Raw genomic sequence first — 26,563 nt, 5'->3', positions numbered from 1 at the left:
CGGGAAAGCTCACCATGCACGCGTGATCCTTCTCCTTATTCTTCGTTTCCAAAGACTAATTGTCGGGGTGCATATGTTCTACTTGTTGTCTTGACTGGAGTGACTTGCAAAGCGAATTTCACCTCTTGCTGTACAAGATCTACCAGACAGAGTCTAAGAGCCCACGTTCTGTTTACTTCATAAACGGGGTATAATTCAGGAATAACTTCCTAGGGAAGATGGGAGCTCCTACAGCGTTCGGGGGTGTACACGAGAGAAAAATAAGTGGTCTTTCCGACCATTCTTTCCTTAGCACGTGTGAACTCCATTAAATTAACACCGGCCCCTCGAATATCTGGAAGAAGTGATCCTTTGTCAAATCTATCGCAAACTTCATCCACCTCGTGGCGTAAGTTTTGTTTATAGTTTAAATTTGTGGACGGTCATTTCCTGTCGCTGAGCACACATAAAAGTTAATTTGGCCTAAGTGGTGAAAAGAATGCCTAGACGTGAGGGCAGGTAACCCTCTTCCCATTTCAAAACTCTAGTGCACATTGTCAGGATATCCACAGAGCTGATTAATGTGCCTAATAATCTAGCAGTGGTTCTCCAAACCCTGGGGGACAATACAGTACGAGAACAAGAAAGCAATAGGAGGGACGGGGGTGCAGTCAGTCTTTAAAATTGAAATAATAATGCAAAAGTATTTTAATCTAAAAGACAAATGCCTGGAAAGTCAGGATGAATAGAATTGAGAGAAACGGAAATTTGGCGCTCATGCGTCTGATCACAGAAAAACGATCAACTTAGGCCTGACCTAGACATAGGTATGGAGAGAGACCGAGGGAGGAATGGGTGAATTAATTCTTGGGAAGCCACCTCAGAACCATATCTGTGCATTCGATGATGACACCCCCTTGCATCCTAAACCCCCCCCCCAATCCAAACCCAGGATCTTCCGGTTCTTCCCATTCGGTGGCCCCCGTGTTGGTGAGCAGTGGAGCACTGCCTTCCACTGACTGGCCCAGAATGTGCCAGTCGCCCTGCTCATCTCCTGTACTCAATCAACCCTGCCAATTCCCCTCCGAAATCTCTTCCAGATCCGTTCTCTCTCCGTTGTCACGGCCACTGGCTCAGTCCAGGGCTACTGCTTCTTGCCCGGGCTGCCGCCGTCACTCTCCCATGGAGCACTTGACCTTGAGTCGGTATCACTTGGTCCCGTTCTCTGTAGCCACGGAATAGTGGTGTTTACACTGTGTTAGCCTCATGCTTAGACTCTTCAGTGGCTGATTGTGGCCGAAACCTGCTTGTGTGGACCCCTCTGTTCTCACACCTACACCCTGCATTTTCTTACTATTTCTTACATTCTCACCCTTCTGTGCCTTTGGACGTTCTGCTTCCTTTGCCCGGAATACCCTCCCCTCCCACTCATCTTTTTCCAAATGGCTAATCTGCATTTTCCCGTTGGCTCAAGCACCATCTTCTACAGGGGGTGTGGACGGCCTCCTCAGGCGAGGCCTCCCAATGAACATGTCTGACTACTCATGTCTGAAATCATCCCTGAGGTTAGGGAATATGTATTATCTTAAAATCCCAACACTAACATCATTTTTTTTGCTGACTCTACTGTTGAGACCACAACCTCTTCTGCTCTGTGGAAGCCTGAATCAGGTGAATGAGTCAGATTAACCGAAAGAACAGGGTCAAGCTGAACTAATGACAGGTCTTAGAGCACTGATATGTCTGTGGGAGATCTGGTGACTAACCCTGCCCTTTGCTCCAGCTATGGAAGAGCCAACAGACACTGCACAAGACGGAGGCCCTTCTTTCCTCATGTCTGCTGCACTGGGCTTTCTGGAAAGCCTTGCTTTCTCTAGTTGTCATGCAGGACAGTACCCAAAGGCCGGGTGTCTTCAAGAAAGCACTCTTACCCGTTCACAGAATCTGGTAGCCAGCCAGCTGAAACCACCAATGGTCTCCACTGAGCTGGAGCTCATTGAGATCAAGTGTTTGGCTAAGAACCCCCTGGGTAACCTTGGTCTTGATGTGGGGAAGACGACTGGATGTCATGGCGTCATTCCTTACGGTCAAGAAGACTGCTCAAGGTCAGGAACACTGAACCGGAGAATGCCACTAGGCGTGTGGAACGTTCCTTTCACTCAAAGGGGGAAACTCGTCTCCAACTTTAAGAGTTGTGGAAAGTCCCAGAGTCTGAGTGTGGTGATTTGGCCACTTACTGTGAAGTGAGGGAGCTCGGCTAGGAATAACGCTGATACAGCTCAGAGTTAAGAACTACAGAAGGAAGTCACACAAAGAACCTCAACACGAGCAACCGGACATCACCCAGCATCTGACAGGCTAGGTTGCAAGAGCCTAACGAGACACTCGCTTTCTTCTTCCTCCTCAGAGACAAGATCCACGTGAGCTCTCCCTGCATTCTAATCAGGAACAGAAACTTGCACCCACAGAGGAATGCACCAGGGTCTGCATTTTAGACATTCACAAATGATCTAAAAGGGAAGGAGCCAGAATTAAAATCCTTGGCCACACACCGTGCCTTAAAACGTCAAGCACACACATTCCCATACACCAAACTAAGGAACAAAACGAGGCATGAGCTGATTCCCGCTAAACGCCCTTCAGCACAAAACCCACAATTCCGCTGTAGTCCTGATGTTTTCCTGACAAGAAGAGAAATGCATCACAATTGAAGTCATGTTCGCCTTTCCACGCTGCTGTGAGCAGTTCTTTTCAAAGTATTCTCTTGCAAAGATTCATCTGCATGTCAAATTAACAGATGCGAGTTTTGGAAAACCCAGCTAAGGGAAGCAATATCCTCCCAGCCAGCAGATATAAGTGCTAAGAAAGAAAAAACAACGCAGCCATTGCATTAAAACACACACACACACACACACACACACACACACACACACACACAAAAACACCACCAGCCGATCAATACACATAGAGGATATAACTATGAAGGAAGGATACCATGTTTCCAACGGACACACGAAATCACACCAGCAAACCGGCATCGTTTGCTTTCACAGAGTTATCAGAATACCCTTTGGGAAAATATTTCCCCAAATATCTCTGGAGTTCCTTTTTTGAAAAAATTTTTAAGGGCCAGTTGATGCAAAGATATTCATGTCCTTGCTTTCATGGCTGTTGCCGTTGGTGAGACTGTTACCACTAAGCAGTATTACTCAGCTTGATAACCCACCTCTCTCACCAGCTTTGGTTCTGCATGATCGGGGTTGGATTTCAAAAATTCAGTTGCATGTCCAAAGCAGAGTCCAGAGAATATGTCTCAGACCCTGAAAGAACAGTCCCAGAGGGAGTCTCGCCGAAGTTGAGAGTGATAGGTATTTCCTTGGAACAAGGGCACAGCTCCGAAGACGATTATTCTAGAGGGGTACAGACCCATTTGGAAATACGCGCCTGGGCATGATTGCTTAAAAGGGAACCAGTGACTTCCCCCTAGGGCAGCAAGTCTCAAACTTGGCTGCACATTGGAATCAAATCACCTGAGGAGCTTTACAAACTACTGATGCCAGGTCTTATCCCCGGAGAATGTGATTTAGTTGGTCGACGAGGCAGACTGGACACTGGAAATTGTAGAGGCTCCCCAGGTGATTGTAATGTGCGGCCAACATGGCGGCGCCCTGCCTTAGAGTCTCCTGTCATACACATGTCTGTCTTATGTGGAGTTTACCCATCTGTCCTGCCCTGCCTCTTAACACACTCCTGTTGTTCCCTCCAGCCCCAAGTACAGTAATTGGGAGACGGGAGCTGCTTAATAAATGTGTGGTGAGTGAATAAGAAGAACAGGCAGGTCCTTTCTGGCTGCCATGTTGGGTGACCAATGGTTCCAGTTTGCCAGAAACAGAGGGGCTTCCCTGGAAGTGTGACTTGCAGCGCTCACACCAGAAACACCAAGGGAAAACTGGGATGGCTGGTCACCCTCGTGCCAGATACCACGGCACCCACTTGCAAAAATTACTTCTTTCATTCTAGCAACAACCTTATGAGATGGATCCCATGATTCGCCCCATTATACAGATGTGGGAACTGAAGCACAGAGTTAGTTTTTGGCTTCGTTCATTGCTTTAATGCGTTGTCTCCCCATGTAATATTGTTTTCTATGGGTAAGTACCCCTGACAATGAAAAGGTCTGTCACCTCTTACATAGGGCGTTTTCCAGTTTGGAGCCGTCTCAGCTTGTCTGTCCTAAACTGTAGTGGAGAGCTGGCAGGAAGGTCGGCTAGGGAAGCAGAAAGCCAGTCACGGAGCTGGACTGAGGGAGAGGACCCGTCTCAGCTGACACATCAGGAGACATGGGACACTGAGAATCAGCTTGTTCTGGCTGGAGTGGACCGACTGCAGACCCCTGGTACACTTACTTCTCCACCAAAGGAGAATTCGAGCTAAACTTGTGTGTGTGTGCACACGCACACACGCAGTGTGGACCCATCCGAATGATGCTGCCTGGTCCTACCGTTGCTTTAAGTTAACACCGCTTATCACAAGTGGGGAAGGGTCTGAGCAGTACTAAGCGGAGAGAGAAACAAATCCATCACCTTAGATCCTTCCCTTAGGCTTCCAAAGTGCCTCCCAGAACTATCTTCAAATTCTACCAGCCACTTTTTCAAACCAAAAGAACACAAGTCTGTGAGAACTTAGAATACGAATGCCTTTGTCAAAAACCTTGTGATTTGCTCACATACGGTCCCTTGACAAATGTAAAGACACAGAGCTTCCAGACTTTTGTTTTTAAGGCACAGTATTTGTGTGCAACCTTTGGTTGTCTCGTCCAGGCCACGATGGGACTCTGCCCACGTTGGCACCAGGTTCCAACCAACAGACCCAAGTGGGAGGGAAGCCTTAACTCGTCTTCCTCGGCTAAAAGAATTCAATAACTCAGCCGAGAGACCCTCAGTTACCCAAACTGCCACGCTGAGAAGAAAGGCGTGGGTCCGTACCTGAAGGGGGCTTCCCTGCGGAACTGCTCGCAGAACTGCTGCTGTTCCAGGTCAAAGGCTGAGCACCTCTGGCGGAGGAGGGCTACTTCGTTCGCCTGCAGCGGTGCCACCTGCTGCCTCACGGTGACGGCCATCTTTTTCACGTTGTTCCACTTCTCGGGCAGCTCCTGAGAAGACGACCTCCATGTGGTCAGACCCACGTCGCGCTCCCCCTCGCCCGCAGACCTGACGCTGGGCGGCACCCAGACGTCTTCATGTCCGTGACAAGGCCATGCTGTGACGTCATGGCATCGTGTGCTCCCCTCCCCTGACCCGTCTCTCCCTGGTCGCCTGCTTGCTGCCTATGCCCTCCTTCTGCCTCCCCCATATCCTTGTCGCCCTCCACCTCAAACCTGTGCCCTTTTCTGTATTTTCTCAGAGTGCTTGATTATTTTCTTCCATGCCTCACATTGCTTTAGTCCCTCTTCATGTTTCTCACACTCGCTTTTTATTTTTTCTCTGAATCAAAAACTTGGCTCATCCCCCCCAAAAAAAGAAACCCCAAAACACTTCATCCACATCAATTCCCCCATCTCTCTCCAGCATTGCACTGCTTCATATTTATGGAGCTTCCAGAATGTGCTAGAGAGCACACATCCGTCACACAGATATTCCAAAACATGAGCCTTGGGTCCTCACCAAGCCCCGTTTCTCATCTACCTCAACCCACCTCATCCCATTCTGAAGGCCAGAAACTTTCCCTCTATTTCTTTTATTCGGGAAACAAACGGTGTACTGACCTCCAGCTGCTTAAACACCATGTCCGGCAATTCTTGTTCATAGGTCTTCAGCAATTCAATAGTCTGCTTCAAGGGCTCAAACATCTCATCGGTGCTGCTCTGCCGTTCCTTCAGAGCCAGGAGGTGTCCCATAACCTCAACCAATCCTTCGAAATCACCTTTCTCAACCTTCGTGAGCATGCCGCTCTCGCTGTTCTTTATAAACACTTCCAGGTCAGCCAAGCTAAGCACAACAAACAGAATGTGAAGAGGCATTTCCCCTTCCACTCCTCAAAAGGAAGGTGTATTTATTTCCCCAACGAGAACAGCTATTACTGTGGAAAACTTCCCACGTGTCCAGCACTCTGCATAGATCCAACCCCGACGGTGAGAGGAGGGTCCACTTTGGAATGGTCACGGTGGTGAAAGAGAGAGACCTCCATGCTGGAGGAGACTCAGGAGACAGGACACGTTAGTGGGCCAACTGGCGAAATGTGAATAAGGTCTGTTCAGCAGTGACTAGCTCTCCACCAACATTAGCTTTCTGGTTTTGGTAACTGCATTATGGTTATACAAGATGGGATCATTTGAGAAAGCTCTGTGAAGGCACAAGGGAACTCTGTACCATTTTTGCAACTTCTTTTGCTAAGTCTGACGTTATTTCAAAGTGAACGTTAGAAAAATTTCAAAAAATTGAAAATAAAAAAAATATGACGGCCTCTAAAGTCATTCTACCCTTGGGTTTAATTTGAACACTTACTAGAAGTGTAACCGTGGACAATTCATTTGACATCTCTGTGTCTTGGTCTCCTCACCTATATGATTGGGAAAATCATTTCTGTCTCACTGGTTATTGTGGCAGTGAAGTGACATTCAGTCTTCATTTCAAAAATATACTGAGCATCTATTGCACAAAATGAGATACATCAATATATCAAATATTTGAGGCCAACCATGCTTCCAGGTTCTGAGGAGAAAACGATAAATGAGAGAAACAAAGGCTCTGCCCTTATGAAGTATACATACTAATGGGAAAAATAAATAGGAATTAAAATCGATGAAATGAATTGTATAGTTTCACATGGTGTTGAATGTTGTGAGGGGATACAGACTACGGATAGTCCTATTTTCTATGGAGTGGCCAGTGAGGGCTTTCTACTGAGGTGATATTTGAGCACAAATGGAAATTATGGGAAGGAGTGAGCCACAGAAAGAAATGGGAGAAGAGCTTTTGAGGTACAGGGAACAGGGTGAGTAAAGGCACTGAGCCTGGATTCAGTCTGATGTGTTTGAGGGAAAGGGGAAAGGCCAGTGGGCAGAAGCATAAGAGAAACAGGTGGAAGCAGAGAGAGGAGAGGTGAGAGAATCAACAGGGGCCAGACACTGCAGAGTCTCATTCCCCAAGGTAAGGAGTCCAGATTTTAGTCTAAGCACGAGCATTCTGAGTAGGAGAATGGCATGATTTGACTTATATTTTCAAAAGATCTGTAGCTGGAGGAGGTGGTGATGATGGTGGCAGCCCTGGAGGTGGGAAGACAACAATGGAAACCAGGAGGGCATTTAGGGACTCTGATGGTTGTCCGGGTGTCTGGCATGGAAGGTGGACATGAGGAGTGGTCAGGTTCAAGATAATTCCACAAGTAGACACTATAAGACCCACTGATGGATTGGGGGAGAGATGTGAGGGATGAGAGAAGTCATTAACTCCTAGCGATGGGGTCAATGACAATGCCATGTAAAGACATAGGAAGGAACTGGGAAAGACTGGGCTTTTTGGAGGGAGAACATGGAAGAGGAATATGTTTTAAGCATGTTGAGTCTGAGATCCCTCACAGACACTAGACACCTAGGGGAGCTATCTATCAGTCAGCTGAATGGAAGTCTCGAGTTCGGGAGAAATGAGGGTGAAAACATAAATTGGGTGGTTATGGGCACTCAGATGCATTCATAGTCTTGGGTTAGCTATCACCCAATAGGAATGTAGATAAAAAGGGCAGGATTGCGGTCTCAGGAATGCTAATATCTAGAAGAGATGAACCCAGCCAAAGAGACCAGAAACCAAAAGGACAGGGTCTAGTGAAACAGAAGCAAAACCACAAAGGTGAGGTATCCTGCAAGCCACAGGGAGAAGCTGTTTGGGAGAGATGGAATCATCAGCTATGCCCAATCCTGCTGAGGCGTATGAGTGGGATGAAGATGGTGATCACCACAGGATGTGGCCATGCGACCATCACTGGTGCTCTCAATGAGAGTGGTTTTGGTGGAATGGTCTAGTAAAAGCCTAACTGTGGAGTAAGCCAGAGAAGAGGCTGGAGACTTTTGTGTCTAGCTGTACAACACACGTATATGGATAAATAACCCATCTGCTGAGCCCAGGAAAATGCTTAAACATATATCTCAACGTCATTTAAAGATGCGTCACTAAAGTGGCACAAAATTAAGGAATCTCGGGAGGATGACCCAAGCACGAAGCAAGGGTCAAAGCGGTCTTTCTATGATGGTTTCTACTGAACCCTGTAGACTGTAAGCTGTTATTCTGATTGCCTCATGGGATGTGGGGAGGCCGTGACTCAGCCTGGGGTCCACATGAGGTGAGATGGCGAGGAGGAAGCCACACGTGAAGCTGTGACACCATAAGGGCAAACAAGAAATCAAGCCATTGCACAGGAAGGGCAAGTATGAAAACTTCCTGCTTTAGCCTGGGCACTAGGTGGCCCACTGCACATTGAAAGGCGACTGGTCTGGGGTTGGAAGAGTCCCTCAATGACGGGCAGAAACAAATGGAGGGATGTAGACTAGACTCCAGTCCTCAAAGGATTCCCACAGACATTCACAAATTCCAAGGAACATGATGTTTACTCAAAAGTCATGAAATACACAAGGAAAAAAGACACCGTGAGCAGGAACCGACAGAAGCAGTGAAATGAAACCCACCAAGATTTCAAATGTCGGAATTCAGAATATAAAATAGCAACATCTCATATATTTTTAAAAAACAAGAGTTCCTGTTTAAGTGCCTTGCTTAACTGTTTGTGACCCATGTGGCTGGAAAAAGTGCCTTTCCTATAGTTTCTCAGACACCAATTCAAGACTAAGAAAAATAACTTCAACCTTCTGAGCACAATATATCAGTTAAGACCGAAACGCTCTCTTTAGGAATCACCCTTCAGAAACCTAACTAGGCTCTTACAGTCTCAGTAGGTCACAGCCTCTGCCCCTGACCCAACTTTAAGTTCAAATACAAATTTAGCATCGCTGGAGTCAGGAATAGAGGCAATTTCGGAGGCTCTCCAACCATACTCAGAATCTGTGATCCTGCGCGGACCTTTGCTTTCGGAGAAGGTGGATTCTGAGAAGTGACAAAACGTACTGAAATGATGGGCTGTGACGGCATTACTCCGGGAAGAGAAGCACAGCAAAAGCCTTTAATAAATGTGTTTTTAGCAATTCAGAAATGATTATTCTGTGCTACGCTGATGGGCAATTCCAGGAGAAAGAAGCTAATGATAATTGGTAGGTCTTTATGTCCCTTTTAATCTATAGCACAGAGAAACAAAACCTCTGTAAGTTGACAAATCAGAAGTTGCCTTAAGATCATCCTCTAATGAACATGTCATAATGGACATATTCTAAAACTTAAAAAAAGAGTAAATAAAGGAGAAGCCTCGATATTTAAGCAAAGAACAAGAGAATACAAAAATGAACAAGCAAAATTATAAAAATAACCAAAGAGGGCGACTGGGTGGCTCACTTGGTTTAAGCATCTGCCTTCGGCTCAGGTCGGGATCTCAGGGTCCTAGGATCGAGTCCCAAGTCCAGCTCCTGGCTCCGCAGGGAATCTGCTTCTCCTTCTCCCTCTGCTGCTCTCCCTGCCTGTGCTCTCTCACTCTCTCTCAAATAAAATCTTTAAAAAATAAAAGGTCTAAAACTAGAATGTATTCATTAAAATTTAAAGCTCAATGAATGGATTAAACAGGAGATTTAAACAAAGCTGAGCGAATGAGACAGCTGTGTGATAAAAGTGGAAAAGTTATCCAAACTGCAGTGCAGACACACAGATGTAAACTCTGAAATCTATTAAAATATGTGGATGATGGTGAAAAAAAATCACATAAGTTTCCTAAAAGCTCAGAAGAAACCGGCAGAGAGAACAGGCAAGAAGCAATCTCTGAGGTCCTGGCTGAGAATGTTCTGGAACTGCTAAAAGACAATGTGAGTTCAAGAAAACAAATTTCAGGTGGAATTAATATAAAGAAACTCTCAAAGGGGGTGCCTGAGTGGCTCAGTCAATGAAGCATCTGCCTTTGGCTCAGGTCATGACCTAGGGTCCTGGGATCGAGTCCCACATATTGGGCTCCCTGCTGAGCAGGGAGCCTGCTTCTCCCTCTCCCTCTGCCCCTCTGCTCTGGTTGTGCACTTTCGCTCTTGCTCTCTCCCCCCATCAAATAAATAAATAAAATCTTAAAAAAAAAAAAGACACCCTCAAGATACTTCATACTGACACCTTCACCAAAAAGGAAATACAGGTCTTAAAATTAGCTGATTAGCTTCAGAGCAAAGACAGATTTTGACCAAATCCAAACAAAAAACAAAAATCCCCCCCAAACCCAGAGTGATGGCTGACTGCTCAGAAGCCAAAATGGCAGCAAAGACATGGAGGAATAATGCTTTCAATAAACTCACAGAAAATAGCTGTTATCCTAGAATTCTCCCTTCTATAAAACCATTTTTTCCCCAAATACGAGGGGGAAAATACACACCTCTTCAGACAAAGAAAGAAAGAGAGTTTCACCAGTAGACTCTTAAAATAATGAAACTTCTAATGGACATAACTCAGGGAATTGGTCTGTAACGTAGAAAGAGGCAAGGAGCAAAAATGTGAGTAAATTTAATTGAATTTAAATAAATTTAAATAAACATTGAGTGTATAAAATGAAGTGGAATTTGTGGTATTTATAGATAAATAATAGAGAACACCTGAAATCACTGCAAATGAGAATATCATTTGACGAATGAACAGTTGAGATCAAACTATTCTAAAGTCTTTGTATTAACTGTGAGGAGAGTAACAAAACTGACAAATTTATTCTTTTTAAGGATGCTTATTAAAATAGCTATGCTAACCATTAGAACAGTAGATATGGATCATATAACATCCAAATTAGCAGAAGGGAAGAAAATGGAACAAAAACCCCCAAATTCAACCCACAAGGAGGCAAGAAAAGGAAGAAAAAAAAGAATAGAAAGTCTATAATAAAATGATAGCAGAATAGATATTAATGAACAAAATCCCCCAGTTAAAAGATACATATTAAGGTGAATAAAACATTCAGTTCTATGCTGATTATTTAAAAAAATCTCTCCTAATATAAAGGCACAGAAAGATTAAAAGCCAAAGGATAAAATGAGAGACACCAAGCTAATATCATACAAAGGAAATTGGTTTCGTTATATTAATATAAGACAAAGCAGACTTTAATATAAGAAATCTAGCTAGTAATAAAGGAGATTTTTATGTGTGGCTGAAAGCTCTAATTTGCCAGGAAGATATAAAAAGTCAAACCCTGTATGCTCATTTAACATAACCTTAAAATATATGAAGCAAAAAGGGACAGATAAAAGGTGAAATTGACAATCTCCCATCAAAGTAGAAGGTTTTATTTAAGTTTTTTATTTTAAGTAGGCTCCACGCCCAGCGTGGAGCACAACACAGGGCTTGAACTCACGACACTGAGATCAAGACCTGAGCTGAGATCAACAGTTGGAAACTTAACCAACTGAGCCACTGAGGTGCCCCAAAGTGGAAGATTTTTAATTCAACTATTTCAGTAATTAATGAACTAAGCAGACAAAAAAAAAAAAAAAAAAAAAAAAAAGGCAGTGAGGATACAATGGATTTGAATAAAACAATGAACGAGTCTGAACAAACAGTCTTGCACATAACATTCCCCCTCAGCTGTTATAGAATACACATTCCCTTCAAATGTGCATAGAACATTTATAAAAATTGACCATAAAGTTTAAAGCAAACTTCAATAATTTTCAGAAGCCTGTTTCAAATAGATAGATAGATAGATAGATAGATAGATAGATAGATAGATAATCACTTTCTCTGACTGCAGTGCAATTGTTAAAAATTCATCACAAACTATAACTATTCCCAGGAAAATGGCAGAGTAGGAGGACCCTAGGCTCACCTCATCCCATGGATACACTAGATAACGGTCACCTCAGAAACCACCTGAAGACTGGCAGAGTAAGCCCCACAACTAAACGTAGAGAAGAGGCCACATCGAAGAGGGCAGGAAGGGTGGAGACAAGGTCAGAGCTAAATGATCTTGCCCCACCAGCCACGGGAGGGAGGCAACCGAGGGCACAGAGAAGGGAGAGAAACAGACGCCCCACACCTGGGAGCCCACAGAGGGAAAACGAATCCCCATAACATTTGGCTTTGAAAACCAGAGGGGCTGAATGTTCTAAGTTCTGACAACCAGTAGGACTCAAGACCTGGAATTTTAAAAAGTCAGTGGGCTTGGCTCTGGGAGAGCAGGGGGGAAACTGAGCCCCTGCCCTTAAAGAGACGGCACAACATAAAGTGCATGGAGATACAGCAGAGAAGCAGCCCTTTGCAAGGTGCCTGGGGCATATAGGAGGGAGAGTTTTTTCTAATCTCAGAGCATGTTCTAGAGGGACAGAAATTGCTGGGGAACTCCTCCAGGAACAAAGGAACTGGCAGGTGCCATTTCCCTCCCCTGCCCCCCAGCATAAACAGATAGGGACCTGCAGGACTCGCGACCTAACTTGCTAGCACTGTTGCCCCACACCCATGCTGTGCTTCCCACAATCCATCCCTCCGACAGCTGGCCTCAATCCGGGCACTGCAGAGCCCCTCCCACAGAGGAATGCCAGGGTGCAAAACTTGCTAGTACAGTTGCCCCAGTGCACTGCCCCCACCATGCTTTGCTTTGGCTCCTACCCTCTCTAATATGCTCTTGGCCAGAGCCCATACAAGGTGATGCCACAGGCCTGGCACTGTGCAAGCAGCCCATACAGTGACCAGCACCACTCCAATCTGGGGAAGGAAACAGAAATCCAGATCCAGGAAGCACAGAGATCCACCAACAAAATCAACCCACGGAATTTCACACCAAGACACACAGCAACTAAGATGTCAAAAAGTAGTGATAAAGAGAGAATTTTAAAAGCAGCAAGAGAAAAGAAAGCAGTTACATACAAGGGAAACCTCATAAGGCTATGAGTGGATTTTTCAGCAGAAACTTTGCAGGCCAGAAAGGAGTAGAATGATATCCCCAAAGTGCTGAAAGGAAAAAATCTGCAGACAAGAATACTCTATCCAGCAAGGCTGCCATTCAGAATAGAACAAGAGATAAAGAGTTTCTCAAACAAACAAGTATTGAAGGAATTCATGACCACTAAACCAGCCCTACAAGAAATGGTAAAGGGGACGCTGAGTAGAAAGGAAAGACCATAAGAAAGACTAAGGAAAGGAGGAAGCACAAACACAGTAAAAGTAAGTGTATCGTAAAAATCAGCCAAAGGACTCACAAAATAAAAGGACATGAAGTATGACACCATATACCTAAAACGTGGGAGGGAGAGGAGTAAAGATTGGGTTCAGAATTAAGTGACCATCAACTTAATATAGACTGCCATATGCAGAAGACGTTACATATAAACCTAATGGTACAAATCAAAAACCAGTAATAGATATGCAAAAAATGAAGAGAAAGGAATCCAAGTATATCATTAAAGAAAGCCCACTTATCATGAGAGAAGAGAGCAAGAAAAGAAGCAAAAACTACAAAACAACCATAAAACAAAAGTAACAAAATGGCAATGAGTACATACCTATCAATAATTACTTTCAATGTCAATGGATTAAATGCCCTAATCAAAAGGCATAGGGTGACAGAAAGGATAAAAATACTAGACCCATCTATATGCTGCCTCCAACCGACTCATTTCAGACCTAAAGATACATGCACATGGAAAGTGAAGGGATGATCGACCTCTTTGACCTTAGCTGCAGCAAGGTCTGCAAGGCAGACATGTCTGCAAAGGCAAGGGAAACAAAGGCAAAAATGAACTACTGGGACTTCATCAAGGTAGAAAGCTTCTGCACAGCAAAGGAAACAGTCAACAAAACTGAAAGACAACCTACAGAATGGGAGAGGATATTTGCAAATGTCTTATCTGACAAAGGGCTAGTATCTAAAATCTATGAAGAACTTATCAAACATCCAAAAACCAAAAAAACCCAATCAAGAAATGGGCAGAAGACATGAACAGGCACTTCTCCAAAGAAGACTTCCAAATGGCCAACAGACACATGAAAAAGTGCTCGACATCACTCGGCATCAGGGAAATACAAATCAAAACCACAATGAGAGACCACCTCACACCAATCAAAATGGCTAAAATTAACATGTCAGGAAATGACAGATTTGGCGAGGATGTGGAGAAAGGGGAACCCTCCTACACTTTCGGTGGGAATGCAAGCTGGTGCAGCCACTCTGGAAAACAGTATGGAGGTTCCTCAAAAAGTTGAAACTAGAGCTACCCTACGACCCAGCAATTGCACTACTGGGTATTTACCCGAAAGATACAAATGTAGTGATCCGAAGAGGGCACCTGCACCCCAATGTTTGTGGCAGCAACGTCCACAATAGCCAAACTATGGAAAGAGCCCAGATGTCCATCGACAGATGAATGGATAAAGAAGATGTGGTGTGTACACATGTACACACACACACACACACACACACACACAACGGAATATTACGCAGCCATCAAAAATATGAAATCTTGCCATTTGCAATGACACAGATAGAACTAGAGGGTATTATGCTAAGCAAAATAAGTCACTCAGAGAAAGACAACTATCATATGATCTCACTGATATGTGGAATTTAAGAAACAAGGCAGAAGATCATAGGGGAAGAGAGGAAAAAGTGGAACAAGATGAAACTAGAGAGGAAGACAAACCATAAGAGACTCTTAATCTTAGGAAATAAACTGAGTGTTGCTGGAAGGGAGGGAGTGGGGGGATGGGGTAGCTGGGTGATGGGCATTGGGGAGGGTATGTGTTATAATGAGCACTGGGTATTATATAAGACAGATGAATCACAGACCTGTACCCCTGAAACAAATAATACATTATATGTTAATTTAAAAAAAGAGAAAAAAAGGAAAGTGAAGGGATGGAGAAGCACTTATCATGCAAATGGATGTGAAAAGAAAGCTGGGATAGCAATACTTATATTGGACAAAACACACTTTAAAACAAAGATTGTAACAAAAGACAAAGAAGGACATTAGATAATCATTCAGGGGACAATCCAACAAGAAAATATAACAATTATAAATACTTATGCACCCAATATGGGAGCACTCAAATATTTAAAGCAGTTAATAACAAACATAAAGGAAATAATTGACAGTATTACAATAGTAGGGACCTTTAACATCCCACTTATATCAACAGACAGATTATCCAAACAACATCAACAAGGAAACGGTGGCTTTGAAAGACACATTGGATCAGGTGGATTTAACAGATACAGTAAGAACATTTTATCCTAAAACAGAATACACATTCTTTTCAAGTGCACATGGAACATTCCCCAGAATAGATCACATATTAGGGAACAAAACAAGTCTAAACAAAATCAAGATCAAAGTCATTCCATGCATCCTTTCTGACCACAGCCCTATGAAATTAGAATTCAACCACAAGAAAAAATCTGGAAATGGCATAAATACATGGAGGGTAAATAACATGCTATTAAACAGTGAATGGGTCAACCAAGAAATCAAAGAGAAAATCCAAAATCCATGGAGATAAAAGAAAATGAAAACACAATGGTCCACAATCTTTGGGATACAGCAAAAGCTGTTCAAAGAGGGAAGTTTATAGCAATACAGGCCCACTCTAAGAAGCATGGAAAAGCTCAAACATCCTTACACCTAAAGGAGCTAGAAAAAGAACAAAACCCAAAATCAATGGAAGGAAGGAAATAGTAAAGATTAGAGAAGAAATAAATGGAAACAAACAAAAAACACATAGAACAGATCAATAAAACCAGGACCGGATTTTTTGAAAAGATCAACAAAATTGATAAACTTTAAGTCACTCATCAAAGAGAGAGAGAGAAAGAGAACTCAAATAAGCAAATCAGAAATGAAAAAGAAGTAACAGCCAACAAAACAGAAATATGAACAAGAGAATGTTATGAAAAACTATAGCCAACAAACTGCACAACCTAGAAGAAATGGATAAATTCCTAGAAACATATAACCCACCAAAACTGAAACAGGAATAGAAAATTTGAACAGACCAACCACCAGCAATGAAATAGAATCAGCAATCAAAAAAACTCCCACCAAACAGAAGTCCAGGACCAGATGGCTTCACAGGTGAATTCCACCAAACATTTAAAGAAGCATAAATACCTTTTCTTCTCAAACTATTCCAAAAAGTAGAAGGAAAATTTCCAAATTCATTCTATGAGACCTGAATTATTCTGATACCAAAACCAGATAAAGACACCACACACACACACACACACACACACACACAAAACCCCACAGAGAACTAAAGACCAATATTTCTGATGAACATAGATGCAAAAATCCTCAACAAAGTGCTTTGAAACCAAATCCAACAGTACATTAAAAAGATCATTCACCACGATCAAGTGGGATTTATTTCTGGTACCCAAGGGTGATAACTGCAAATCCATCAATGTGATACCTCACATTAGTAAGAGAAAGTTAAGGGGCGCCTGGGTAGTGCAGTTGGTTAAATGTCCGACTCTTGATTGCAGCTCAGGTCGTGATCTCAGGGTTGTGAGACAGAGCCCTGCATAGAGCTCTGTGCTCAGCAGGGAGTCTGCCTGAGATTCTCTCTCCCTTTCCCCACTGCCCCTGTGCTATCTCTCTCCCTCACTCTGTCTCTCAAATAAATAAATAAATCTTAAAAAAAAAAATAAGAGGAATAAGAACCATATGATCATTGCAATAGTTGAAGAAAAAGCATCTGACAACGTACAATATCCATTCGTGATAAAAACACTCACTGAAGTAGGTTTAGAGGGACTATCCCTAAACTCAATAAAGGTCATATATGAAATACCCACAGTAAACCTCATATCGAATGGGGGAAACACTGAGAGCTTTCCCCCTAAGGTCAGGAACAAGACAAGGAAGACAATCTCACCACTTTTATTCACCATAGTACTGGAAGTCCTAGCCACAGCAATCAGATGAGAAAAATAAATAAAACGCATCTAAATTGGTAAGGAAAAAGTAAAACCTTCACTATTTGCATCTGACATGATACTAGTTACACAAAACTGTAAACTCACCACCAAAAAAATGCTAGAACTGATAAATGAATTCAATAAGGTTGCAGGATACAAAATCAAAGTACAGAAATCCACTGCATTTCCAGGGGCGCCTGGGTGGCACAGTCGTTAAGCGTCTGCATTCGGCTCAGGGCGTGATCCCAGTGTTATGGGATCGAGCCCCATGTCAGGCTCCTCCGCTGGGAGCCTGCTTCTTCCTCTCCCACTCCCCCTGCTTGTGTTCCCTCTCTCGCTGGCTGTTTCTGTCAAATAAATAAATAAAATCTTTAAAAAAAAAAAAAAAAGAAATCCACTGCATTTCGAAACAATAATGAAGCAACAGAAAGAGAAATTAAGAGAGCAATCCCATTTACAATTGCATCAAAAATAATAAAATACCTAGGAATAAACTTAACCAAGGAGGCGAATGACCTGTACTGTGTAAACTATAAAACTAATGAAATAAATTGAAGATGACACAGACAAATGGAAAGATATTACATGGTCATGAATTGGTATAACAAACATTGTTAAAATGGCCATACTACTGAAAGCAATCAATAGACTTAATGCAATCCCTATCAAAATACCAACAGTATTTTTCACAGAACTGGAACAAATAATCCTAAAATTTGGATGGAACCACAAAAGAATGTGAATAGCCAAAACAATCTTGAAAAAGAAAAACAAAGCTGTGGGTATCACCACCCCAGATTTTAAGATTAACTACAAAGCTGTAGTAATTAAAACAATATGGTACTGACACATAGATCAATGAAACAGGAATAGAAAGCCCAGAAACAAACCCAAGATCATATGGTCAATTAATCTTTGACAGAAGAGGCAAGAATATGCAATGGGAAAAAGCCTCTTCAACAAATGGTGTTGGGAAAACTAGACTGCTCCATGCAAAGGAATGAAACTGGACCCTTTCTTACAGCACACACAAAAATAAACTCCAAATGGATTAAAGACCTAAATGGGAGAGACCTGAAACCATACAAATCCTAGAAGAGAGCACAGGCAGTAGTTTCTCTGACACTGGCCATAGCAACATCTTTCTAGACAGGTCTCCTGAGGCAAGGAAAACAAAGGCAAAAATAAACTATTGGCAACTACATCAAAATAAAAAGCTTGTGCACAGTGAAGGAAAGAATCAACAAAACTAAAAGTCAACCTACTGAATGGGAGAAGATATTTGCAAAGGACATACCCGATAAAGGGTTAGTATCTAAAATATACAAAGAGCTTGTACAACTCAACACCCCAAAAACAAATAATCCAATTAAAAATGGGCAGAAGACATGAACAGACATTTCTCCAGAGAAGATGTACAGATGGCCTACAGACACATGAAAAGATGCTAGGCATCACTCAACATCAGGGAAATGTAAGTCAAAACTACAACGAGACATCACCTCACACCTGTCAGCACGGCTAAAATCAACACCACAAGAAACAACAGGTGTTGGTCCTCAAAACCTTAAAAATAGAACTACCCTGTGATCCAGTGATCATACTACTGGGCATTTACCCCAAAATACTAATTTGAAAGGATATTTGCACCCCTATGTTTAGGGTAGCATTATTTACAGTAGGCAAACTATGGAAGCAGCCCAAGTGTCCATCAACAGACGAATGGGTAAAGAAGATGTGGTGTGTACCCACAATGGAATATTCCTCAGCCATAAAAAAGAATGAAATCTCGCCATTTGCAACAACATGGATGGAACTAGGTAATATAACGCTAAGCAAAATAGGTCAGTCAGAGAAAGACAAATACCATATGATTTCACTCATGTGCGGAATTTAAGAAACAAAACAAACGAACTAAAGAAAACAAAGAAGCAAACCAAGAAACTGACTCTTAACTAGAGAGAACACGCTGGTGGTCACCAGAGGGGAAGCAGGTGGGGGGATGGGTGCAACAGGCGACGGGGATTAAGGAGCACACTTGTTGTGATGAGCCCTGATGTATAGAATTGTCAAATTGCTCTTTTGTACACCTAAAACTAATACAACACTGTAAGTTCACTATACTGGAATTAAAATGAAAACCTTAAAAAATATCACTAGAAGAACCCTAGGTTTGGAAATAGTAAATATATATAACACATCATCATGGATATTAAAAATACTTAGAACTAAATTATAATGGAAATATTACATACTAAGACCTGTGAGATGTAGGTAAAATTGTACTGAGAAGAGAATTCATAAATTTAATTGTTACATTAACAAAGATGGCTCAAAGTGAAGAAGTATCAATCTTAGCCAAGAAGCAAAAATAAATCAAGGAAACAGATGGACATAATAAACATAAAAAAATAAATTACTGAAATAGAAATTAAATTAGAATAAAGAGGATCGATGCATTTATAAGATGGTTCTTTGTAAATCTCTGGCAAGATTAATCAAAGTAGTCAGAAAGCACAAATGGAAATGAATAGAAATGAGAAGAGGGACGTAATCATGGATTCTGTAGAGAGTAAACAGATAAGAGAATATTATAAATTTTATGACAATAATTTAAAGATTTACTCGAAGTGGATATATTCCTTGACAACTATGACTTAATAAGGAACAGAAAACCTTAATATCCCTATAACCGTTAGAGAAATCATAGGTAAAAATCTCATCAGAAAGAAAATACCAAGCCCAGATGTTCAATAGGAGATTTAAATCAAATCTTCAAGGATCAGAGAATTCCAATCTTACACTAACTCTTCCAGAGAATAAACAGGAAGGATTACTTCCTAACTCATTTTACGAAACTAACAAAACCACAGAGCAAGATCAGCGAAAGTACGAGAGTATGAGAAAGGAAAAGTGAAGGCCAATCTCAATCTCAGACTGAGAAACATCAACAATAAACAACATATCTGCAAACAAAATCAATCAGTGCATATATTGGAAAAGATAATAATACTTTGTGTTGGGCTTTTGGGCTTTTCTCAGTAACACTCAGTTGGCTGAATATTAGAAACCAGTATATTCACCACTTTAACATTTTGATGGAAAAAAACAGAATTACCTTAGCGGCGTTAGAAAAAGCACCTCATAAAATGTTATCTCTGTTTATGTTAAATCCCCTTAAGAAATGAGGAATAGAATGGCATTTCTTTAGGGGCCCCTGGTTGCCTCAGTTGGAAGAGCATGTGACTCGATCTTGGGGGCTGTGAGTTCGAGGCCCACATTGCGTGTAGAGATTACTAAAAAAATAAATTAAAAAAAAAAAAAAAAAAGAAAGAAGGGAACTTCTTTAATTCCATAAATAGAATCCACAAAAACTCCCAGCAAGGGGAACCTGGGTGGCTCAGTCAGCTAAGCATCCCACTCTTAATTTCAGCTCAGGTCATGATCTCGGAGTCGTGGGATCGAGCCCCACATCGGGCTCCGTGCTCAGCGTGGAGTCTGCTTGTCCTTCTCCTTCTGCTCCTCCCCCAGCTCTCTCTCTCTCTCAAATAAATAAATACATAAAATCTTTTTTTTTTTAAAGATTTTATTTATTTATTCGACAGAGACAGAGACAGCCAGCGAGAGAGGGAACACAAGCAGGGGGAGTGGGAGAGGAAGAAGCAGGCTCATAGCGGAGGAGCCCAATGCGGGGCTCGATCCCACAACGCCGGGATCACGCCCTGAGCCGAAGGCAGACGCTTAACCGCTGTGCCACCCAGGCGCCCCTAAATATATAAAATCTTAAAAAAAAAAAAAAAAAAACCAAAACTCACAGCAAATATTAGGCTTAGTGGTGAAACGTCCCAGCATTCCCCTTTAAGATCGGACAAGATAAGGGTACCTGTCATTACCACTTTATTCAACATCAAACCTCGAGTCCTAGCCAGTGTGGCAAGAAAAAAATAGTGATAAAATGCATTAAAAAAAAAAAAAATCCGAGAAGGAAGAAATAAAACTATTATAAATTTGTAGGTGATGACTACGTAACAGCAAATCCAAAAGAGTACAGCTGAATTATTGCAATTAGTAAGTTAATTTAGCAGAGACACTTGATACAAAATCAATAAACAGAAATCAGTTCCATTTCCATAGAAAACACGATTTTAAAATATCGTTTATACTAGGAGCCTGAAATTAAAATGCCTAGGAATGAATCTTACAAGACATGAGACTTGTTTTAAAGGTAACGATTACAAAATGTCATTGAAAGACATTAAAGGCCTAAGGAAATGGAAAGATGACATGTTCTTGGGCAGGACCACTCGGTGTGTAAGGATGACCGTCGTCCTCAAGTTGAACTATGGTCACCGCAAATATAATCAAAATCCCAACACATGTCTTCTCCTACAAACAGATTTTTAAATTTATGTAAAATAGGAAGGGCCAAGAATCCTGGAGATAGTCTTAACGACAATGAACAAGGCGGGGACTTGCCCTGCGAGAGATCAAGATTTAGGACAAAACTAGAGTAATTAGGACTTTGAATGCAACAGCAGACAAGGGGCTACTGAATGCGAAAGAGAAAACCACAAATCTTCTAGGTAAGGGCATGGGAGAGCATACTTAGGATCTCAGGGTGAAAAAGGATTTATGTAAAAAAGAGAAAAGAATGCAATGTAAGGGAAAAAATGAATGCACTGGGCTAGTGTGGGAAGTCAGGCCACACAGTGGGAGACTGTATTTGCAATATACACAATTAGCCCAAGATTAGCCCCAGTATATGTCAAATATCAAAGAGACTCGGTTGGCCCTGCCACACATAAGAAATGATAAGACCTACATTTTGAAACATGCCTCTGTGTCCTTGGGTGGCCAGACCTACCCGTGGAAAGGGACCTCGGAGCAGCTACATTCGGAGACGGCTCTGTTTCTGCCCCACCTCCTCCCAGTGATCCCCTTTCTTGCCTCTCAGCTTCTCAGGGAGCCCAAGTTCTTGTGAATGTGGGAAACTGGCCCCTTCGTAAAGAACCCCTGCCAAATCCACTTGAAACGTCCCACAATGCTTTCCTGGAGTTTTCTAGAGCAGAAGGACCATCACCCTGGCAAAATCTTGTGGAATTCATTTGCAAATAGATGCATCCTTGATGGGGGGCCATTTCCTTTCTGCTCCCAGCGTTAGATCCTAGATCTGTGAGCAGGGCAGTGGGAGCATTAGGCAAGACCACCCCCAAACTCAAGGAAGGCGTCAGGTTGGCTCTGCTGGAGCTGCACAGAGGGACTGTGACTACCCTCCCCTGACGCTCTGGCTGGGAAAGCCTGGCGCTGGAGAGTCGAGGGGCACAGGGGAACAGACCTTTGCAGGTCCAGTCTGTCCCACAGCTAGGATGGCACAAACGGGCATCGGGGCTGTGGGGCTTTAGTGACTCTGCACACGGCACAGTTGGATAATCGGAGACAAGGGGCAAGTGGGAGACATAAAATCGAAGAGGTCCATTAGACCCCCTCCGCTTCCCGGGCTTAAAGACATTTCCCAGTCAGGGCTGCAAAGCGAGCCCGGATATGCTACTATCGCCTAGAATATTATTTACCACTTCCTGAGTGCTTCTCACATGCGGGGCACTGAAGGGAAAATCAAAGAAAAAGAGGCAACGTCTGGTGAACCGAGTTACCGCTGGCGTCCAAGGGCCTGGAACCTGAACCAGCTGTTTTCACTTATGAATTGAACCAATGAACCCATCGGGGAAAAATATGAAGATGCCAAACACGGTGTCCCCAGCAGCCTGGGAGGCTGGAAGAAACGAGAACAGCGGTACTACCTGTCGGTGACGTAGTCGACCAGGTGCTGCTTGAACGTGAGGCTCCACCTCTTTATTACAGTCAGCAGAGATGCTTTAAGGGGTCGGAGGTCAATTTTCATCCAGCCGTCAAACACCTTGATGGGCTCCAGCCTGCACACTTCTTCATAGAGCTTTTCATAGGAGTCGATCTGGGCTTTGAACTGATGGAGGAGAGGAGGATTCTCTGGAACGCCGTCTTCCGCGTGCGCTTCCATCTCCTCGGGGGTGAGGACGCGCCCGTACAACAGGAACTGGCTCAGAACCTCCCTCCGGTCCTCCCCGTAGAGGTACGCATATTGGCTGAAGGCGTTCCGATAGTCGCAGCAGAGCCCCATCATGCTCTGCACCCTGTCCAGAAGCGTGCTCCGCATGCCTGCCAAATGGGCCATGCCCTCCACGTCCACCTGCGGGGGGGGCAAGGGGGAAGGCAACAGCGGGTGGGTTACGCCTACGCTTTGCAGGAAGTTTGCAGACTGGGCTGGAAGGCAGGGTGGTTGCTGATCGGTACCTGGTAGTGGGGAGAGCCGTTCTGGGGGGAAAGCCGTGGCACCAAAGACGACATTCCAAAAATGCTGGCGATCAGACCCTCAACAGCGTCATAGAAACCACCCTTCACGCCGTACTCCAGGGACGGAGAGAAAACTAATTCCGGTATGGCTAAGCTCAGCTGGGCTTCAAATATCGGCGTGAGGCCTGCCTTACATTCTGAAAAACAAGGAAAGCGCGCATGCACCAAGCAAAGAAGAACGGTTAACGTGGGCGAAGGGCAGTACCCATTTGTAAGGTGCTCAGAACATTTCTTTCCTTGCTAGATGCTGTTTGGGTAGAGGAAAATGGAAATGTAAAATTTGCTAACCCCCCAGAAAAGGTGAGGGTAACAGTGTTGCAGTGTTTACCAACAGGGGAACCACTGACATTTGGAATAGGCCAATTCTTGTGCCGAGCTGTGCTGGGCATTGCAGGACATTTACCCTCCTGTTCTCGGAGGGCACGTCCCAGTGACTAAACAACCCAAGCCAGTCCCCCTCCACATTCCCAAATGCCTAGGTTGGGGAAGCGAGGGAGGCCGAATGGCCTCTAGCTGAGAACAGGTTGATTTTGCAAAGCTAATTTCTAGGAAGCGGCTCATTTCTCCCCAGGCACAACCCATGCAATTCCACCGGTAGCCACTAGGTGCGCTGTGGCGCGCTTGTCAGTAGTTGCGTTGGTAGGAAAAACAAGGTTACTACCCTGCCTGTTCTGATCTTTTTCCACGAAAAAACAGAACTTCTTTTAATCCTGTAGTCCAAGCGATAAAAAATTTAAAAACAGTATAAATAATTAACAGGTCCCTGATTACTTGCTAGACTAACTTGCCTTGCTAAATTTAAATCAAAATATAACAGGGAGCAAGATGTTGCAAGGACAAGATTAGTGCTTAAATTTTTATTAACAACCGCTTATATTTGTAGGTCTCCTTGACTGTGGAAATATTTGGGAGACCGTGATGTGCTGGCTGCTGTGGGTGGTGGAAACCCCTCGGAATCTGTTACCCCCTTCCTCCCCAGAAGCGGAGGTAAGAGCGGGCACGTGGCTGCCTTTCACAGCCCTGCTTGCGGTTAGCTTGGCAACAGGGTTGGCTCACGGGTGGAACGTGGAGAGGAGTGATGGCTGCCACTTCTGGGCTGTGGCCCTGGGGGCAGCAGGGTGGCCATCTCTCCACTCGCTCTTCTCCCTGCTCATGGATGAGAGCCAGGATGTGGCGATGACCCAACTCAACCACAAAAATGAAGCCAAGGCCCTGGAACGTGGCGGAACCACAGCATGGCGAGCACCTGCCCACTAACCCGAAGCACTCCCCTTAGTCTAGAAACTCTTTGTCCCGTAAGCCACATTATTGGTGGAGTTCTGGTTGCCACAGCTTTGTCATTCACCCCAACTAAAATGACGGTGGGATCCTCAAAGCTCTGTAAGACCAGGGCCTTGCCTTCAAAATTGTGCGGCCGATAAATATGCATTACCGGATTCAGGAGTATCCCATCAAATGTGTATTTGACTTAATGCAATGCACAGAAATTATACTACTCTCATGGAATAGTTTTTTAAAACACCTAGAATATTATGCTTTGCATATGTACTCATGATATATCCTGCATTACTGTATGTATGAGATACTAAGAATTTGATCAGGTTACATACAGTTTATAGGCTGTAAGAGACTCACAAGACCATTCTGACTCCATGAGATTTCTGTCCCATGTGCTGCAGCAAGAACCTAATCCCTAGGTTTGATGCAATGACATCATCATTACCATACAAGCCAGATTATCTTGGTGGTTCCGCCACCTCGGTACAAGTCAGTCACTTTAGGAGTGAAGAGGGGGGACAGCATTTCTGGATACAGTGGATAGCATCGAACCTAGGTAGGGTTTGCATTCTAAGAGGTGACAGGGAGTCTAGCCCAAGCCGTGGGAATGGTGTTGGCCTCACCAAGCACAGGACGGTGGAAAGGCTCAAGGGCAGCTGGGAGGATAAAGCTGTCTGACTGGGCTACTGCAAAGGGTCACAGTGCTTTCTTCTTCTCAGAGGTTACCCTTCTTAGGTTCCCTCTCCTCCCCCCTTAGAGAACCAGTGCCTTCAAGATTTCATCTAGAGCTCCTTGGCTCAGGCACTTGCCAAGTCCAGCGCCTGCCCATTCAACGTGGTGAAGAAAGTACATTTCTCCTTCTCACCCGTTCCATGGACAGGTCACTTTTGCAATCTGGAAGGACCCCCACCATGTCCTGTCCATCCTCTTGTCCCCCTCTCCCCCACAGAAGGAGGACAAGGGACACTCCAGACAGCCCAGATCGGGAGAGCTGGATAGGCATCAGTCAAGCATGGAGTCGCTATGTTTAGGAAGCATTTCCCACGCAGCACCTGTGCCAGTCCTTAGGTGTGCTGGGGCATCTTTCAGGATCTTCTAGAGCATGGCTGAGGCCCCGTGAACCTCCAACATTAGAGGAGGTTTGGTTGGTCCACTAAAGTGATCTCTGTTGGTCCCTAGGAGCCAGTTCTTCTATCTCAGTAGCTACATGCCGTGCCCCACTGGCTACTTGCCCCCAGGCTCCAGAAGGCGATTCCCCACCATGCTGACTATCCCAGAGCCTGTTTCCCGCTGCCTGATCTCCTTGATTTGGAGTACCCTGCAAACAAAGAGCATGTCTCTGACCTCAGTCACTCCACCTACAAGACCACGGGGGGTTTGCCCATCTGCACCACACCGAGCTCTGGGCCTTGCTTCCCTCTGTATCCCCAGCCCAGGATTCTCATGCCCTCCTGTTTGGGCCGGGTATCTGGACACGGATCTTGGCCTACCCATCTTACCACTGGATTTTCTTTCTTTCCTTGGGTCAGACTTGACGTCTTAACCTCTCTCTTAAACACCTTCATCCTCTGGCTTCAAACTATTCACCTCAGCCTTTCCATTTTGACGAATTCGTCAAGGGGACCCTTACCAAGCTCCTCAGAATCTACCAGAACGTGAAGGTCTAATTCAATGTTTTCCTGAACTCTTCCTCTCCTTCCATCCCACCACTTCCTAGCCAAGGTTGGCCCTGTGTATCTTAACTCAGTTTATTCGTCACAAATCCAAAGCTATTTTTGTAACAGCTTCAGAGAATGCCCATGACCTTCTTAACATTCCTTTTCCTTGTGAAAGTGACCTCATCCCTAGCTTGCCTCCTTTTCACACAGAAAAACTTCTGTTTCTTCCACTTAAC

The 26,563-nt window shown here is 43.8% G+C and overlaps 1 protein-coding gene across 1 annotated transcript in view; it reads right to left on the bottom strand.

Moving 5' to 3' along the window:
- The window catches only part of DNAH9 (dynein axonemal heavy chain 9), a 312,417-nt gene that overhangs the window by 233,729 nt on the left and 52,125 nt on the right, over nt 1–26,563 (bottom strand). The window contains exons 16-19 of the mRNA XM_040630049.1: nt 23,332–23,528; nt 22,803–23,227; nt 5,744–5,966; nt 4,965–5,131 (exon numbers count right to left, since the gene is read on the bottom strand). Of these exons, the coding sequence (XP_040485983.1) occupies nt 4,965–5,131; nt 5,744–5,966; nt 22,803–23,227; nt 23,332–23,528 (1,012 nt within the window). The remainder of the gene's footprint in view (nt 1–4,964; nt 5,132–5,743; nt 5,967–22,802; nt 23,228–23,331; nt 23,529–26,563) is intronic.

The sequence above is a fragment of the Ursus maritimus genome, unplaced genomic scaffold (assembly GCF_017311325.1).
Source record: "Ursus maritimus isolate PB19 unplaced genomic scaffold, ASM1731132v1 scaffold_14, whole genome shotgun sequence".
In the NCBI taxonomy this organism is placed as follows: domain Eukaryota; kingdom Metazoa; phylum Chordata; class Mammalia; order Carnivora; family Ursidae; genus Ursus; species Ursus maritimus.
This window is presented reverse-complemented; position numbering and strand designations above follow the sequence as displayed.